Raw genomic sequence first — 20,584 nt, 5'->3', positions numbered from 1 at the left:
CTCCCCATCTTTGGCAGAGTGCTTGAAAGACTTGTGGATGCAGAGACCATTCCCCCGGCCATAGAGTCTGGCGGCTTAAGAAGTCCGCCTGAAAGTTGTCCACTCCGGGAATGAATATTGCCGATATGCAGGGCACATGAGCCTCTGCCCATAGGAGAATCAAGCTCACTTCTCTTTGAGCGGCCTGACTCCTGGTCCCCCCTTGGTGATTTATGTATGCCACTGCCGTGGCATTGTCTGATTGAATTCTCACCGGGAGCCCCTGCAATTTCGACGTCCAAGCCCTGAGGGCTAGTCGAACAGCTCTGAGCTCCAAGATGTTGATGGGTAAAAGCTTCTCTGGCTTTGCCCAAATACCTTGGCGAGTGGAACCATCCACAATCGCTCCCCAGCCCGTCAGGCTGGCGTCTGTGGTCACTATCTTCCAAGCCACTGGGCTGAAAGATTTTCCCTTCAGTAGATTCTGAGGGTCTAACCACCAACACAGACTTTGCCGGACTCTTGATGAGAGAGGCAACGGGATATCCAAGGCCTGTGGCCTTTTGCTCCATGCTGACAGGATGGCTGCCTGCAGGATGCGAGTGTGGCTCTGGGCGTATGGCACCGCTTGGAAAGTAGCCACCATCTTGCCTAGTAATCTCATACATAGGCGAATAGTCGGTTCTTTCTTGCTTAGAACCAGTAGGATTAATTCCTTGATGGCTTTGACCTTCCTCCGAGGTAGGAACACCCCTTGTTGTTCCGTGTCTAATCTCATGCCGAGATATTCCAACTGCCTTGTGGGCTGGAATGCTGACTTTTCTCGATTTAGGACCCAGCCGAACCTCTCGAGGTATTGGACCGTGAGGGCCACTGCTCGTTCCAAGCCGGGAGACGAGTGGTCTATGACTAGGAGGTCGTCCAGGTATGCTAGGATCGTGACCCCTTGGATCCTTAGCTTGGCTAGGATTGGAGCTAGAACCTTCGTGAACACCCGGGGGGCCGTAGCCAACCCGAAGGGAAGCGCCACGAATTGGAAATGACGCGAAGCCACCATAAAGCGTAGATATCTTTGATGTGGCTGATAAATTGGAACATGAAGGTAGGCATCCTTTATGTCTATGGACGCCATGAAGTCGTCTTTTTGGAGTGTGGCAGCTGCTGACCGCACGGATTCCATCCGAAATGAGCGGACTTTTAAGTATGCATTTACCATCTTTAGGTCCAAAATTGGCCTGACATCTCCATTGGGCTTTAGGATGATGAATAGGTTGGAGTAGAAACCCAGCCCCTGTTCCAGGACTGGTACCTCTACTATTACTTCCTGGGAAAGTAGATGATCTAGAGCCGACCTTAATGCGGCTCCTTTCTCCAGATCGTTTGGAATCCTTGACTCCTGGAAATGAGGAGGAGGAAACCTTAGGAATTCTAGCTTGTAGCCTGTGGCCACGGAAGACCGTACCCACTCGTCGGGAATGCTGGCTTCCCAAATCTCCGAAAAGAGTCGCAGCCTTCCCCCCACCTTCGTGGGTGGGGGCGCCCCTTCATGAGGTAGACTTGGGGGCTGGTTTTGCTGGCTTGCGAAACCACTGCCTCTTGCCCCTAACAGTCTGTCCTTGTGATCTGCTGTTGAAGCCGAAGTTTGTTCTTGCAGGAGGCCGTCGATACTGCTTGGCATTAGAGGGCCCCTGCCCAGGGGAGGACTGTCGTTTAAACGCAGGTCCCTGAACCCTCTTCCTAGTTGGCAAGAGAGTACTCTTGCCGCTTGAAATGGTCTGAATGTATTTATCTAAGTCCTCTCCGAAGAGCCGTCCTCCATGGAAGGGAAACCCTGCCAGGAGCTTCTTGCATGGGGGCTCAGCCTCCCAGCTTTTTAACCATAAGAGTCTTCTCATATGGATAAGGGATAATGATAAACGTGACGCTTGTTGGATAGAATCCTTGATTGCGTCTACCGTAAAACATATGGCCTTAGGGACATCCGAAAATTCTTCTGCCTGCTCGGCAGGAATAAGTTCAAGCATTTGCTTAAATTGATCCGATAAAGCTTGAGCGACTCCAATCGCAGCCACGGCTGGCTGTACTACTGCCCCTGCAGAAGTGAAGGAGTTCTTAAGTAGGGCTTCCAAGCGTCTATCAACTGGATCTTTGAAAACCTGTACGTTTTCTACAGGACATGTTAACGATTTGTTAACACATGAGATGGCTGCGTCTACTGCAGGAGAAGCCCATCTCTTGGAAAACTTTTCTTCCATAGGATATAAGACAGAAAATTTCTTAGGTGGAAAGAAAACCTTGTCTGGTTTGTTCCACTCTTGGAACAAGACTTCCTCCAATAGAGGATGGATCGGAAACACAGCACTGCTTTGAGGCGCCCTCAGTGAGCCCAAAGCTGAAACCGTCGATACCTGGAGATCTGGTACAGGCAGGTTGAATGCCTTATGGACCAAGTCCGTCAAGCCCTGAATCCACCAGCTCTCCCTCAGGGAGACTGCCCCAGACTCCTCTGTATCCGGATCTTCGATCCCTGAACCTACTTGGTCTCTGTCCAAGAGGTCCAATTCCCCAGAGGAAAGGACCTCCTCTTCCGAGGGTCCGCGCACGGGTGACGGAGATCTATTCCGCTTACTACCCCGCATGGCTGCGGCTATCATTTCTCCCATGCTTCTCCGCATCTCATTTAAAGAGGCGAGTAACACCTCCTCCGTGACCACCTTAGGGTTGGGTTGAGTCGCGTCAGCTCTAGCCCCAGACCCCGATGGCCCAAAGGCTCCCTGTGGGGAAAGCAGCGGCATAGCTCTATCCGAGACCTCAGATTCTGCGGGGGAATCCCCACCTTTTGTACCCTCTGATCTTGATGCCATGGTACAATACCGAGGTACACCTGCTACTTATTGGTACCTGGGACTTATAATAGTTAAATGCCCAAACACCTGTTTGGGGAATAAAAAATGTTTCCTCTACCCTAGATGACACTTTTTTTTTTTTTTTTTTTTTTTTAAAAGAAAAACTTTTCTTCTCTTTTTTTTTTTTTTTTATTTTTTTTTTTTTTTTTCAATCTAGGCAAGAAAAAACATTCTATCCCCCTGAGTAGTATTGCCAAAGAAAAGACTATGAGATGGAAAAGAAAACCAGCCTATTCCTAGGCTAAACCACAATCTTCTGAAGACTGTAGTATTCTTTCTGGCCACTGTGTGTCCTCAGCGCCCCGTGCTTCACTCCAGTCCTTCCTCCCTTAAGCCAGAGAAATGAATGAGCTGTGGCATCTAAGGAAGGGCCGCCCCTTCCTTTAAACCACTGACCCGCCCTTCCCCCCCCAGCTAAAACGGCGCCAAATGCGTCTATAACACGTGCACGCGCACCGCGCGCGCGCCCGCCGACGGGGGGGGGGTTGGGAGGAAGGGCCTCTCTGTTCCTGCAGCCGCAGGCCTGGAACACACGAGGAGGTCAGCGTTTTGCCTGCCTTGCAGGCATGAGGGAGAGGACTGGATAGAGCATCGCCTGGAGGCTTGCAGGTAAGCATAGCTCTCTGACACACACATACACTTGTACATAAAAGGCCCCATACACAGCTTTTCCAACACTACCAGGGAGGTCACTTTTTATGGGGAAATATAACATATAGAGCCATCCTATCTTCATGATATGTGACTGGTTTGCCAGATGCAATGCATAACCTTAGGCATGTCCCCTGTGACCTCCCAGAAAAAACTTGCTAAGAGCCAAGCCCCGCAGGTTTTTCCCCTCACTTACCTGCTCCATGCCGCAGGACTTTGCCAAGCAAGAGGTCCAATCTTCCCCCATCTCCGTGGGGATGTCTAGACCTTCAGGCCCTGGGAACCTTCTTCTTCCATGAAGGATCCACTGTCCTGGGCCCATACAGCACCCTGGCAAACAGAAAACATTAGGCGCCCCAAAGGTTTTCTAAGTTCTGGGCCCAGGGTCCAGCTCTCTTAAAAAGAAAGCATTATGGGCTATACCCCAAGGGTTTGGGGTCCGGTTACTGACCACTTTAGCGCGCAGGCTTTTTTGGACAGAACCGGTAGCTCACCTAATCCCAAGGATGCGGAGGCAAGCTAAACCATGACTAACACCTAAGACACTGGCGTAAAAACTGAGGTACTCCTCCTATGGGAGGGGGTTATATAGGGAGGGGCATTTCCTGTTTGAAGATTGCCAGTGTCTACACCTGAAGGTACTCCATATAACCCATATAGTAATGAATGCCGCTCTGTGTCCCGTGATGTAACGATAAAGAAAATGTCAGGATCTCCTCCCGTCCTCACCTAGAAGCCATTACTCTGCCCCCTTAAAGGGATCCAACACAGATCGCTTTACAGAGAGAGGTAGAAAACGGGCATCTATGTGGAAGAGGCCTGACATCCATATTGTACTCCTAATACCATATTCTCTATCACAACATAAAACTCGTCTTTTATACTGGAAGCTCCGTCACCTTTTATTCCCCCCGTTTCTCCATCTATGAAGTGGGAAGTTAAAACAAACGTACCAAATAATCTAAAAATAATATAAATAATATAAATCCTCTCTCGGTGAAATGAGGACGAGGAAATAAAGCATTATTTGAATATAAACCTTCGCCTCTCCCTTTCTAGAGAAGAACTATGTTGTAGGTAAACCATCTCCTCCAGCTTCTATTTATCCAGGAAATCTCCGGACCCGCCACACCCCGCCATTAAATTACCACAACGTCAGATTTATTTACCATGAACTTTCCATTTCTCAATTCATCTCTATCGATCGTTCTCCATCGGATGTCCCAACATTTTAAAAGCAATTTGCGTGAACGATTGATTGCTGCATTATGTTCCTGGGGCTTTGCTGTATGTAAACGTGTGTCAGCCAATCAGATGCTTGCTTTCATCATCTATAACTTGCACTAAAATCCAAATCCGAACACAAAACACTGCAGATCCATCTGTCTCGTCTATAATCCTGGACTATGTGTGTGTGTTTACAACTGTAGGGGGGTGTGGCTGTAGTTCTGACGTCATCGATCGAGTCTCCCCTATAAAAGGGATCACACGATCGATGCAGCCGCCACAGTGAAGCACGGGGAAGCCGTGTTTACATACGGCTCTCCCCGTTCTTCAGCTCCGGGGAGCGATCGCGAGGGGGCGGCTAGAAACGAATAGCCGCCCCCTCATCCCAGATCGCTCCCACACGATTACCGACCGCCGTATGTACCAGGGGGGGTCGGACCCCCAACCCACGTCTAGGCAGCGACGTGCGGGCAAGTCGTTCTGCCTGTCCGTGCCATTTTGCCGACGTATATGTACATGCAGCGGTCGTTAAGCGGTTAACCAATATTCCAGTGTGTGCACGCGCGCGTGAAATTGTATATATTATGTATATATATATATATATATATATTGTGTATGTATATATGTGTGTGAGTGTGTATATATATACACACACACACACACACACACACACACACACATATATATATATATATATATATTTTTTTTTTTTATGTTTTCTTATATCTATACACAAATGTTTTGCCTTTCATTCCTATTTTAGGCTCAGTTCACAATGCCGTGACTTGGGCTCAGACTTGAGACCCCAAGTCACGTGAAGGAGAAGGGCAACAAAACGAATAAAGGGTCTGGAGGATATTAGTTATGAGGAAAGGTTGTGAGCACCGAACTTATTCTCTCGCTTGAGAGGGGATGTGATTTCAATTTACAAATACCGTACTGGTGACTCCACAATAGGGAGAAAACTTTTCCGCAAAAGGGAATTTAAAAAGACACGTGGCCATTCGCTAAAATAAAAAGAGAAGTGGTTTAACCTTAAACTAAGTAGAGGGTTCTTTACTGTAAGAGTGGCAATGATGTGGAATTCCCTTCCACAGTCGGTGGTCTCAAAAAACTATTAGATAAGCACCTGAACGACCACAACATACATGGATATACAATGTAATACTGAGATATATTCACACACATAGGTTGGACTTGATGGACTTGTGTCTTTTTTCAACCTCATCAACCATGACATGTGAAATTCCATGTTCGTCAATGAGAGCCGTCTTAATAGGCACTACCGACGTTGCACCCACTTCAGAAAAAGGTTCCTGTACTACTTACAGGCATCTTATATTCTGTTCTATTTTATACTTCTATCAAAGTAGTGCTCAAGTCGCCAGGAAGTCACCTTGTCCCCCCCCACGCAGGACCTCAAGATTAAGGCTGCAGAGGACTCAAGATTTGCACTGACAGGCGGCACCAGCACAGGGGAAACTTTGCATGAAATGTGTAAGTAACGCCCCTTATGCTGATTTATTTATTTTTTCTCCCTAAACCTAGGATTTAAAACAGATCTGTTCCTACAGAAGGTGAAGTTCTCCTTAGCCGCCGTTCACATCGGGCCTTTTCGACATGCGATTTGACACGTCCAACCGACGCCCATTTCCGGCAGCGACACTGTCCAAATCAGTGCGCCGACGACTTTGCGACACTGCACCGTTTCCCAGAAGCCGTTCCTGCACTACTTTTTGGCGACTTCAGGGGCGATTTTAATAGACATCTGTGCAGGTCTCTGAGAATCGCTCCCGAGGTCTGACTGAATTGCAGGTTTGAAATTGTGCGAATCCGATCCCGCATTCAGTGTGACCCTAGGCTTACAGCTAGATTGTTATTTTGGCAGAAACTTGAAACTGATCTTCTGAGGAAGTGGAAAATAGTGATTATTTTATTAAATATAATCTGTTAGATCAAAATCAGGTTCATTGTTTGATTACATATATATGTAAAAAATTAACAAAACATATATGTAAAATATTAACAAAATATATAATTTTGTTAATATTTTACATAGATTAAAATCAGGTTAATTGATTGATTACATATATAAAACAGATTATATTTAAAAGAAAAAAAGGAAGTCACCTGGCAAAGTCGAACCGCAGGTTGAGGCAGAGTGAACCAAGCCTTAAACTGAATGGGTTGTTCTACAAAGTGAGTGTTTAAAACACACACACTTTTTATAATAATAAAAAAAGAATTCTATATATAAAATAAAAAGACTGTGTGTGTGTGTATATATTTTATAAATTACTTTATTATAAATAAAAAGAGTATGTGTATATTTTTAAAATATATATATATATATATTAATTAAACGTGTGTGTAAAATATATATATACACACACACACACACTAAATATATATATATATATATATATATATATATATATATATATATATATATATATATATATATATATATATTTTTTTATAATAAAGTAATTTATAAAAATAAAGTATATATATATATATATATATATATATATATATATATATATATATATATATATACACACACACACATATTATATATATATATATATATATATATATATATATATATATATATATATATATATATATATATATATATATATATATATATACACACACACACACACACACCACATTTAATATATAAAAAAAAAAAAAAAAAAAAAAAAAAATTTATATATATATATATATATATATATATATATATATATATATATAACACACACAATTTTAATTAATATATTTATTAAAAATAAATTACACATAGTTTAATATATATATATATATATATATATATATATATATATATATATATATATATATATATATATATATATATATATTATATACACACACACACACACACACACAGCTTTCCATCATTTCCATCCTCCAATGGGCGCCTCTGCGCCATGAAGAAACTCTGGGTTCTTTTATGAAAGTTGCTGAAAAGTGGGCACAGACCATCCTTCACCACACCAGATATACATTCACAGATTCCGCCCTAATATGAACCAAACATTTCCATGATCTACATTACATCTTGGGCCCATCTGCCGTCACACACCCGCTTGAATCACCGTATTCATTCACATTCCTGAAGCCACCACTCTTGCCCAATGGATGACTTAACTCCCCGCCTGCTGCAAAGGGATACACGTGAAATACAACTATATCCGCTAAGAAAACAATTTTACCACAAGGCCGTGTAATCTGCCAGAAGATCAGCAATGGCTTAGAAAAGAAAAAGTAGAACCCTCTACTAGAAATCCTGCACACCTGAAGTAAGCGAATAATCCCTCTATAATTGCATAAAGCATACAATTACAGATCATGGAGCCCGGAGTCTGAAGAGTCAGCAACACGCGGAAGATTGAAGATCCTATCCAACGCTCACATTCTTCCCAAGGATCAGGTATGTATGGCATAGCTGAGCAGAGGAAAAGACATGTTTAGTACAGAACATTTCAGAAAGACTTCAGCCTCGTACACACGATCGGATTATCCGACGGGAATTGTGTGATGACAGGCTGTTGTCGGAAAATCTGTTTGTACACTCCATCGGACAATTGTTGTCGGATTTTCCATGGACAAATGTTGGATAGCGTGCTGTAAAATGGTCCGCCAACAATTGTGTGTGGTCGGATTTTCCGATCGTCTGTACACAAGTCCTTTGTACAAAACTCCATAGTACAAACACGCATGCTCAGAAGCAATGCTCATCATAATACGACATTAGCAGAAGTTGCCCAAAAGATGGCGCTAAAGAGCTGAAAAACCATGTTTCGTGTTTTTTGGCCGACAACTCTTGTCCTTTTGTATGCAAGACACGTTCATGGCCAACGTCCTTCGTACAAAAGTCCTACGCTTTGTCCGCAGAAAATCTGATCGTGTGCAAGAGGCTTTAGGTCAGATCTGATTATTAGCCTCCGCTATGCTATGCTATGCTGTTTGTAAACACGGAAGTGATGTCACAACGTCACTTCCAATTTACTCGGCTGCCAATGGCGCCAGTTTAAAAACAAAATAAAAAAAAATACAGTATTCAGATCGCCAAAAAAGTGCAAAGGGGGGATTTGGGGTCTTTTAGATCCCTGATCCTTCCATAAAGAGTACCTGTCACCACCTATTATTGTCAAGAGATGTTTACATTCCTTGTGACTGCAATAAAAGTAACCAAAAATATATATATAGGGGGGTGGTGGCACCGCAGAGGGTGGGGGATGGAGACAGGGGTTGTTGGTGGCACTGCAGAGGGTGATTGAGGCAGGGGATGATGGCGGCAGGGGGCGATTGGAGGCAGGGGGGGCTGGGGGAGATTGTGGCACCGCAGAGGGGGGTGAAGGCAGGGGGTGTTGGTGGCAGAGGGGGATGGAGGCAGGGGGTGATATGACTAAATAATTTGCCCTTATATCGAAAATAACAAAAAAAAAAATGTTTACCTTAACCAGTTGGTAACCGCCCTATAGCCAAAATACGGCTACAGAGCGGTTCCTGTACTCTAGGAGGGCGTCAATGTACGTCCTCCCAGAGACTGCGTTGTGCGCGCCCGAGCGGGCGCGCACACGCGATCGCCGGTGCTCGCCGGGTCTACGGGACCCGCAGCAACAGCACTCGCGGTAAGGAGCCAATGGAAGCGGCTCCTTACCACGTGATCGCGCCGTCCAATGACGGCGCGATCACTTGTAAACAAACCGGCGTCATGTAATGACGCCGGTTCCTCCCTCTCCTCTCTGTACCGTTCGGTACAGTGTGAGAGGAGAGGGAGGGGGGGGGGGGAATCGGGCGGCAGCAGCAGCCGCCGCACTGTGGGCTGGATCTGTGACAATTGCAGTCACAGATCCAGCCATCCCTGCGCAATACTCTGCAAAATAAAAATAATGATGAGTGCAATACTCTGCAATACCCCACCCCATACTCTGCAATACCCCACCCCATACTCTGCAATACCCACCCTGGGGGGGTGGGTATTGCAGAGTATGGGGTGGGGTATTGCAGAGTATGGGGTGGGGTATTGCAGAGTATGGGGTGGGGTATTGCAGAGTATTGCACTCATCTTTTTTTTTATTTTACTCTGCAATACCCACCCCCCCATACTCTGCAATACCCACCCACCCATACTCTGCAATACCCACCCACCCATACTCTGCAATACCCACCCACCCATACTCTGCAATACCCACCCCCCCATACTCTGCAATACCCACCCCCCCATACTCTGCAATACCCACCCCCCCATACTCTGCAATACCCCCCCCCCATACTCTGCAATACCCCCCCCCATACTCTGCAATACCCCCCCCCATACTCTGCAATACCCCCCCAATACTCCGCAATACCCTCAATACTCCAATACCTTGCAATACGTCGCCTATGGGGATTTTTAAGTAGCAACGTTTGGCGCAATTTCACGAGCGTGTGCAATTTTGAAGGGTGACATGTTGGGTATCTATTTACTCGGCGTAACTTCATCTTTCATATTATGCAAAAACATTGGGCTAACTTTACTGTTTTTTTTTTTTTTAAGCACAAAACTGTTTTTTTTTTAAAAACACGCGTTCAAAAAATTGCTGCGAAAATACCGTGCAAGATAAAAAGTTGCAACAACCGCCATTGTATTCTCTAGGGTCTTTGAAAAAAAAGCATATATAATGTTTTGGGGTTCTATGTAATTTTTTTAGCAAATAAATGATGATTTTTACATGTAGGAGAGAAATGTCAGAATTGGCCTGGGTGCTCCAGAACGCCTGATGGTGCTCCCTGCATGTTGGGCCTCTGTATGTGGCCACGCTGTGTAAAAGTCGCACACATGTGGTATCGCTATACTCGGGAGGAATAGCAGAATGTGTTTTGGGGTGTAATTTGTAGTATGCATATGCTGTGTGTGAGAAATAACCTGCTAATATGACAGAAACTAGATTTTTTTTTTACAGAATTTTCAGTCTTTTTTCTTTTATAGCGCAAAAAATAAAAACCGCAGAGGTGATCAAATACCACCAAAAGAAAGCTCTATTTGTGGGAAAAAAAGGACAAAAATTTCAGATGGGTACAATGTTGTATGACTGAGTAATTGTCATTCAAATTGTGAGAGCACCGAAAGCTGAAAATTGGTCTGGTGATTAAGGGGGTTTTCGTGCCCAGTGGTCAAGTGGTTAATATCTACCTTAAATCACATTGCTTTTTGCCTAGCGTACTTGTTTGTAGCCTAAATACTGAAATTTGGACCTAAAAATTTAATTTAGTAACTTTTGTGAAATGCCAGTAAAAACCTTGGCTGCGCCAGTAAATTTCAATCTGGTAGGTTGGCAACACCGCCATCCATGGAAGGGACAGAAATCATCTTAAGCAAGCAAACACTAAATGCAAAGGTCCAAGTCAAAGCTCCGGTTTAGCAGCTTGCATGACACAGAGCCTCTCGCCGGGAATCTCGGACTACAATGCACGCGCAGAGAAGGCTTCATTAGCATTCCTCCAAGTGACAATGCATCAACACCACCCAACACACAAAGAGCCCATCAAAGCTTGGCACAGATGACAATCATTCCCTCCAACAATGAGCAGACCTGGGTTCAGATCACAATGAATGACCACTTGAAGACTTGCAAACCTCCCGACAATTCTCACTTCCCTCCGAAATCTCAGCGATATTTACACATCACCAGCTTCTCCAACCTAACGCAGCATACAAAGAATGATCCTTCCGAAGGCCACTTCACCTCCCTGGGGCCACATTTCCAGCATCGAGGATCTTTCCAGCTAGAAGAAGAGCTGTACAATGTATGTGGAGATTCCCCGACCTACAGAAGATATCACCCAAAATCTACCGTGATCTGCAAAGAAATGACATCAAAAGCAATTCCCTAAGGCAGCTTTTGAAGTTTTGTCCGGTTATCAATGGAGTTGGCGCCTAAATTCCATATTAACCACTTCAGACCCGGAACATTTGGCTGGCCAAAGACCGGAGCACTTTTTTTGCGATTCGGCACTGCGTCGATTTAACTGACAATTGCGCGGTCGTGCGACGTGGCTCACAAACCAAAAATTGACGCCCCTCTATTTTTTCCCCACAAATAGAGCTTTCTTTTGGTGGTATTTCATCACCTCTGCGGTTTTTATTTGTTTGCGCTATAAACAAAAGCAGAGCGACAATTTTGAAAAAAAAAAAAACAGCAATATTTTGTACTTTTTGCTATAAATATACCCAATTTTAATTTTATTTTTTTAAAAAGGTAAAATTCTCAGTTTTCTCAGTTAAGCCTAAATGTATTCTTCTAAAACAAAATTGGATTGGCTTGAGCAAAAATTATAGCATCTACAAAATAGGGGATAGTTTTATGGCATTTTTATTATTTTTCTTTTACTAATAATGGCGGTGATCTGCGATTTTTATCGTGACGGCGACTTTATGGCGGACACATCGGACACTTTTGACACATTTTTGGGACCATTGTCATTTTTACAGCGATCAGTGCTATAAAAATGCACGGATTACTGCGAAAATGACACTGGCAGTGAAGGGGTTAACCCAGGGGTGGCCAACCAGTGGCCCGCGGAGCCCTTTGATATGGCCCGCGACCTCCTGCTCTGGAATGGCGGTGTTGGCAAGCCCAGATCGCAGATTGCCGACCCGTTATACCACAGCATCAGTGGTGTAAATAAAGCTGGTGGTAGAGGAAGAAAATGGCTGCGGAGAAGAGCCCCATAAGCCAATGCTTCCTCTACAGCACTGGCTTTTGCCACAGGAGGAGTCTATGGCAAAGTTCAGCTAACCCTCAGGATAGACACAGGTGCACTACGCTGCACCCGCGGTGTGGGCAAACTGCAGCACATCAGTGTGAAAGCAGTCTTAGGCCCTTTTCACACAACCAGCCCGACCAAATGGGACCCTCAATTCACCTCTATAGAGTCAGGTGTCCGTTTACGCCCGCCTACCTCCAATTGGAAAACAGAAGGGAATTCATCCCCTTCCATCAGGGCGGATCAGAGGGCCTATAGAGTAGCCGTGACCTGTCATCAGCCCGCTCCGCTCATTGTGGCCCCCGACGGGTTACGAAGTTGCTTAAGTGGCCCTCACTCTTCAAAAGCTTGTGCACCCCTGGCGTTAACCACTAGGTGGCGCTGAAGGGGGTTAAGTGTGTCCTAGGGAGTGATTCTAACTGTTAGGTGGGAGGAGCTACCAGTGACACGTCACTCATCACTGTTCCCGATCAAAGGGAACAGTAGATCCCTGACATGTCACTAGGCAGAACAGTGGAATGCCTTGTTTACAAAGGCATTCCCCTGTTCTGCCTTTGCCGATCGCAATCGTGGGCCGCCCGGGAACATCGAGTTCCCGGGACCCACGGGCGGACTCAAGAGGCACGTGGCAAATTTAAAGGGACGTACAGGTCGACGTATATCGGCGTGCTCTGGTGGGCAAGAGGCTAGAAGCTAGAAGTTCACCCAAAACTAACTCTAAAGCCCTGTACACACGATCGGTTTGTTCGATGAAAACAGACCGATGGACGGTTTTAAATCGGACAAACCGATTGTGTGTGGGCCCCATGTTTTCCATCGCTGAAGAAAAAAAAGAATAGAACATGTTTTAAATGTTTCCCATGGATAAAAAAACTAAAGAAAAAAAAAAAAAAAGAAGTGACATCAACCCCTGGACTAACTATCTAGACTAACTAGTTGGCGGCGGCCTCTCCTGCACATGTCTACACTCTGAAGCCACCGCTGACAGCTCAGCACGGGACCAGAGAGGCCGGTACGTATAGCAATTCCTTCTTCACAGGGCTGGAGAGTAAATTCGTTTTAGAGTGAACTTTTACCACTTCCCATCCCGCATTTAGTGAAATGACGGCCACTTCCGGGTACGATGCTGGCGGTGGGCATTCCTAATTGATTGACAGGCATCCGACCGACGCATCCATCGCGTCACGAGATGCCGAAAAAAGCCGAACGTCGGTGCGGCTCTATACGGCGCATGCGCACAGACGTTCGGCTTTTTTCGGCATCTCGTGACGCGATGGATGCGTCGTTCGGATGCCTGTCAATCAATTAGGAACGCCCACCGCCTGCATCGTACCCGGAAGTGGCGGTGGGACCGAATATAGGAAACGATACGTACGGAGGTATTTTTTAAATAAAACAAGCCGATTCTAATTGTAATTTATTTGCTAAATGCGATGTCAAAATTTTATTTTTAGGGGAACCACCGCTTTAACATTTCATTGGGGTACAGTGTTGTATGACCGCGCAATTGTCATTCTAGGCGTGACAGCGCTGAAAATTGGCCTGGGCAGGAAGGGGGTGAAAACTTTCTGGTATTGAAGTGGTTAAAGCGGCGCTCCACCCTAAAGTGGAACTCCCACTGATCGGAATCCTCCGGTGTCACATTTGACACCTTTCAGGGGGGAGGGGGTGCAGATACCTGTCTAAAGACAGGTATTTGCACCCATTTCCGGCCACACAGTCTCGGGCAGACTGCGGGCATGAAGTCACCTCCCGTCCCCCCGTTGTGTTCTGGGAACACTCGGCTCCCAGTAAACAGCGGGAGCCAATCGGCAGGCATAGCGCGACACGGGCAGTGAACCTGGAGCGCTTCACTTCCTGGTTCCCTCACCAAGGATGGCGGGGGCGGCAGCAGAGCGACGAGCGATCGCTCGCCCTCTGCTGCTGACGGCGCTGGACTCCAGGACAGGCAAGTGTCCTAATATTAAAAGTCAGCAGCTGCAGTATTTGTAGCTGCTGGCTTTTAATATTTTTTTTTCAGTGGACATCCGCTTTAATCTGTCCACCCCATCTTAAAACCACTTGATGAGTAACTGCCTAAAATATGAAGTTCCGCTCATCCTCAAGCATTTGTAGCTGCTGACTATCCCCCCCCCCCCCCTCTCAGAAATGACTGAGGTTCCTCTCAGGTCAAGCTACAGAGATCCTCCAACTACCCAAAGCCATTCCACATCAGTACAAGATGACACCTTCTGACAACTGCAGAAAATAAGAAAAACATATATATATATATATATATATATATATATATATATATATAGATATATATATATTTTTATGAAAAATATAATCAGCACAAGGGATGGTACTTGAATTCTAGAAGTATACCTTGAGCTGGTGGCCGTTTCAGTTGAAATCTTGCCCCCCTGCCCGAGAAATCTTCCAGGGTTGCTAAACCCGTGAGAAGCAGAGGGGGGGAAAAATGCCAACCATGCCCGGCCTTTCCAACTCACTTCTCCAGTCATATAGGCTGTACTATATCAACGAAAGCCTTCTATAAACAAAAGATGAAGGTCCACCTCCTGAATTCATACAGCGCTTTCATTGATGGTAGCGCCAGTACAGCTTCTATGAATGGAGAAGAGGGGTGGAAAGGCTGGGGGGGTAGGCGGCACTCGCGAGTGCTTATCACAGGTTCAGCAACCCTGGAAGATTACTACTGCAGGGGTAAGGGGCAGAGGACAGAACGCTTCAACTGAAACAACGTCCTCCTAGAGCACAGAGTTCTCCTAGAATAAACCATTGCACAGAGTGGGCAAGAACGACATGACTTTACAATCGCTTTATGTAACCAACAACTGAGGAGCCTCAAAAACTGATGCTACAAAGAAGGACCATCAGACACTGGTACAACCTACAAATGCCTATGACAAATGCCCCAAGACAAGTACCAGACGCCAGCAAAAATGCCCACTGCAGCTTCCACAGAGAATCCACGGGTAACAGAGCGCAATCTGCAAAGTTCTCCTGGAAAGGTGCAACCTACGACGGGTCCACCTAGAATAGGGTTCAACCTACAAACAGTCCTATAATAGCATGCAACCTGCAAACAGTCCTCCTAGATTAGAGGAGAACCTACGACGGGTCCTCCTAGATTAGAGGAGAACCTACGACGGGTCCTCCTAGATTAGAGGAGAACCGACGAGTCCTCCTAGATTAGAGGAGAACCTTCGAAGTGCTTCTAGAATAGAGTGCACCCCCCAAGCCGGTGATACCCCACAAACCGGGTGCAACTTACGATATGATCCTGCCAAAACGTATTCCAACCCAGAACATTCCTTTGGATCTTCTGAGGCCACCAGGACAACCGCAGACAGATCCCCTGGCCACTCCCTGACCCAGGAGAACCTTCCAGACTCAGTGCAACCACAAAAAGGCATCCCCAGGAACCTACGACGGGTCCAGCTACAACAGGGGACAACCTACGACCAAGTCCACCTACAATAGACAACCTACGACCAAGTCCGCCTACAATAGACAACCTACGACCAAGTCCGCCTACAATAGACAACCTACGACCAAGTCCGCCTACAATAGAGAACCTACGACCAAGTCCGCCTACAATAGAGAACCTACGACCAAGTCCGCCTACAATAGAGAACCTACGACCAAGTCCGCCTACAATAGAGAACCTACGACCAAGTCCGCCTACAATAGAGAACCTACGACCAAGTCCGCCTACAATAGAGAACCTACGACCAAGTCCGCCTACAATAGAGAACCTACGACCAAGTCCGCCTACAATAGAGAACCTACGACCAAGTCCGCCTACAATAGAGAACCTACGACCAAGTCCGCCTACAATAGAGAACCTACGACCAAGTCCGCCTACAATAGAGAACCTACGACCAAGTCCGCCTACAATAGAGAACCTACGACCAAGTCCGCCTACAATAGAGAACCTACGACCAAGTCCGCCTACAATAGAGAACCTACGACCAAGTCCGCCTACAATAGAGAACCTACGACCAAGTCCGCCTACAATAGAGAACCTACGACCAAGTCCGCCTACAATAGAGAACCTACGACCAAGTCCGCCTACAATAGAGAACCTACGACCAAGTCCGCCTACAATAGAGAACCTACGACCAAGTCCGCCTACAATAGAGAACCTACGACCAAGTCCGCCTACAATAGAGAACCTACGACCAAGTCCGCCTACAATAGAGAACCTACGACCAAGTCCGCCTACAATAGAGAACCTACGACCAAGTCCGCCTACAATAGAGAACCTACGACCAAGTCCGCCTACAATAGAGAACCTACGACCAAGTCCGCCTACAATAGAGAACCTACGACCAAGTCCGCCTACAATAGAGAACCTACGACCAAGTCCGCCTACAATAGAGAACCTACGACCAAGTCCGCCTACAATAGAGAACCTACGACCAAGTCCGCCTACAATAGAGAACCTACGACCAAGTCCGCCTACAATAGAGAACCTACGACCAAGTCCGCCTACAATAGAGAACCTACGACCAAGTCCGCCTACAATAGAGAACCTACGACCAAGTCCACCTACAATAGAGAACCTACGACAAGTCCACCTACAATAGAGAACCTACGACGGGTCCACCTACAATAGACAACCTACGACGGGTCCACCTACAATAGACAACCTACGACAGGTCCATCTACAATAGACAACCTACGACGGGTCCATCTACAATAGACAACCTACGACGGGTCCATCTACAACAGACAACCTACGACAGGTCCACCTACAATAGAGAACCTACGACGGGTCCATCTACAATAGAGAACCTACGACAGGTCCACCTACAATAGAGAACCTACGACAGGTCCACCTACAATAGAGAACCTACGACAGGTCCACCTACAATAGAGAACCTACGACAGGTCCACCTACAATAGAGAACCTACGACCAAGTCCGCCTACAATAGAGAACCTACGACGGGTCCACCTACAATAGAGAACCTACGACAAGTCCACCTACAATAGAGAACCTACGACAGGTCCATCTACAACAGACAACCTACGACCAGTCCGCCTACAATAGACAACCTACGACCAGTCCGCCTACAAAAGACAACCTACGACAGGTCCGCCTACAATAGAGAACCTACTACAGGTCCACCTACAATAGAGAACCTACGACAGGTCCATCTACAATAGAGAACCTACAACAGGTCCATCTACAATAGAGAACCTACGACAGGTCCGCTTACAATAGAGAACCTACGACAGGTCCACCTACAATAGAGAACCTACGACAGGTCCGCCTACAATAGAGAACCTACGTCAGGTGCGCCTACAATAGAGAACCTACGACAGGTCCACCTACAATAGAGAACCTACGACAGGTCCACCTACAATAGAGAACCTACAACGGGTCCACCTACAATAGACAACCTACGACTGGTCCGCTTACAATAGAGAACCTACGACAGGTCCATCTACAATAGAGAATCTACGACAGGTCCATCTACAATAGAGAACCTACGACAGGTCCACCTACAATAGAGAACCTACGACAGGTCCACCTACAATAGAGAACCTACGACAGGTCCATCTACAATAGAGAACCTACGACGGGTCCATCTACAATAGAGAACAACCTCCGGAGTGCTCCCCTATATTAAAAAAAAAAAAAAAAAAAACTCAGAGACAGGTGCCAGACTGGGTGCAACCCTCAAAGAGTTCCCCACAAAGCAAGGTTTCAAACACTTACCCTCCCAGAACTGAGTGCAACCTACAATATGATCCCCCCCCATAACAATCTTTTGGATCTCCTGTGGCCACCAGAACCCCAGACAGATCTCCTGGCCACTCCCTGACCCAGCAGAACCTTCCATACTCAGTGCAACCACAAAAGGCATCCCCAGGAACTTAGTGCAACCCAGAAAAGTTTCCCCCAACCCACAGAGACATCACAACAAAGTAGATAGTCAGTGTCAGAGGAGGTCAGCTGTAGGTACCCCCCCATCCTCTGACTAAACTCCAGACCCCCCCACAAGGTGTTCCTCCTCCATAGAAGTTCCCCAGGAGCCCTCAGCATCAGTACCAGTCCCCAGGACCTCCCCCACCCCCTCACACCAGTCACAGCCCCCAATATAAGCCCCCACAGGGGCCCCTCACTCACCCTTGGAGGTCATGGTGTCCCCGGGGGTGTCACACTGCGCTCGTCTCCGCTCTCAGGCCTCTCGCTCATGTCCTTTCCTCTCCCCCAGGCCGGGCCGGGGCACAGCGCTCACCAGCCAGCCGAGCTCCCCTCACTTTGACCTCCCTCTGGCGGAGCTCAGCCCAGCGCTGCGCAAGGCTTCACGGGACGTGTAGTCCGCCGAGCGCCGTCACGTGACGTCGTGAAGGGAGGAGTAGGAGGAGCCTGAGCGCTAGGTCTACGAGCGCCGCTACGGTCCGCCCTGTCGGGGGGGGGGGGTTGGAGTGGGCGGGGCCTGGCATGAACGCTGAGTGAGAGGATTCAGCAGGTCACGCAGAGTGAGAGGAGTGGGAGGAGTCTGCAGGCACACTGAGAGTAGTGGGAGGGGCCTGCAGGCACGCTGAGAGTAGTGGGAGGGGCCTGCAGGCACGTCTGGAGGCTCCTGTGTGAGAAGCGTGCACTGCTGAGGAGGATTCCCTGGTTGCTAATGGCAACCAACTCTAAACTCTTCTTATAATGAAATAAAAATAGACTTCGGATTTGCAGCTGAAAGTTTCCTGAGCTCCTCACAGCATGTCTAGGGTTGCCATGACTACCTTGTTCCTGGTACTTGTAGTGCCACCTGACAGCCAGGGGCTCAGCAACTTTCCAGGCTTACCCTATACCAGGCTGGGTTTAACCACTTCAATGCCGCGCACTTTTACCCCCTTCCTGCCCAGGCCAATTTCTAGCTTTCAGCGCTGTCACACTTTGAATGACAGATGCACGGTCATACAACACTGTCCCCAAATCCTATTCTATCCCACAAATACAGCTTTCTTTTGGTGGTGCTGCACTGATGAGGCTACGCTGATGGGCAATGATGAGGCTGAACTGATGGGCACTAACGAGTCTGCACTAATGGCACTAATGAGGCTGCACTGATGGACATTGATGAGGCTGCACTGATGGGCACTGTTGAGGCTGCGCTGATGAGGCTACACTCATGGGCACTGATGAGGCTACATTGATGGCACTGATGAGGCTGCACTGATGGACACCGATGAGGCTGCAGTGATGGGCACTAACAAGTCTGCACTGATGGCACTGATTAGGCTGCACTTATGGCACTGATGAGGCTGCACTGATAGGCACTGATGAGGCTGCACTGATGGGCACTAATGAGGCTGCACTGATGGGCACTAATGAGGCTGCACTGATGGACACTAATGACATTCATGAGGCTGCACTGATTAGGCTACACTGATGGGCACTGATGAGGCTGCACTGATGAGGCTACACTCATGGGCACTGAGGAGGCTGCACTGATGGGCAATGATGAGGCTGCACTGATGGCGCTGATGAGGCTGCAGTGATGGGCTCTGATGAGGCTGCACTGATGGGCACTAACGAGTCTGCACTGATGGAACTGATTAGGCTGCACTGATGAGGCTGCACTGATGGGCACTAATGAGTCTGCACTGATGAGTAATCCAAGCAGGTAAATACAGCAATATGGCCACTAGATGGAGCTGGTGATGACAGGAAATACACATATGAGACACAATGCAGGGATCGCTGTGTGAATGATGTATGTATGTATATATTTGTGTGTAAGGAAGGAATGGGGTCGCTGGGTAAGGCTAGCGGGGGGCTGGGATTGGTACAAGCCTACATTATATCTAAGGGAGGGCAGGGGAATGGCAGGTAGGCTGGTCAGGGCCCCTCCCCCATGAGTCATAATGACATCACAGTGTGGGATTGTGCAAGAAAGAGGAGGCTGGGAGTTATTATATAACATTTGTCAATGGGAATTATTTGTCCCGTCTGGTGATGCGACACATGTCATTGTAATCTGATTGTTACTCGCACGCTTGTAAATAAATGTTTTTTTTATTTATT

The 20,584-nt window shown here is 46.9% G+C and overlaps 1 protein-coding gene across 1 annotated transcript in view; it reads right to left on the bottom strand.

Moving 5' to 3' along the window:
• OTUD7B (OTU deubiquitinase 7B) overlaps positions 1–18,928 on the bottom strand; it is a 171,104-nt gene extending 152,176 nt beyond the window's left edge. The window contains exon 1 of the mRNA XM_040333116.1: positions 18,686–18,928. Within this exon, the coding sequence (XP_040189050.1) occupies positions 18,686–18,698 (13 nt within the window). The 5' untranslated portion in view covers positions 18,699–18,928. The remainder of the gene's footprint in view (positions 1–18,685) is intronic.
• Between the last annotated feature and the right edge of the window lie 1,656 nt (positions 18,929–20,584).

Source organism: Rana temporaria, chromosome 13 (assembly GCF_905171775.1).
Source record: "Rana temporaria chromosome 13, aRanTem1.1, whole genome shotgun sequence".
Lineage (NCBI taxonomy): Eukaryota > Metazoa > Chordata > Amphibia > Anura > Ranidae > Rana > Rana temporaria.
This window is presented reverse-complemented; position numbering and strand designations above follow the sequence as displayed.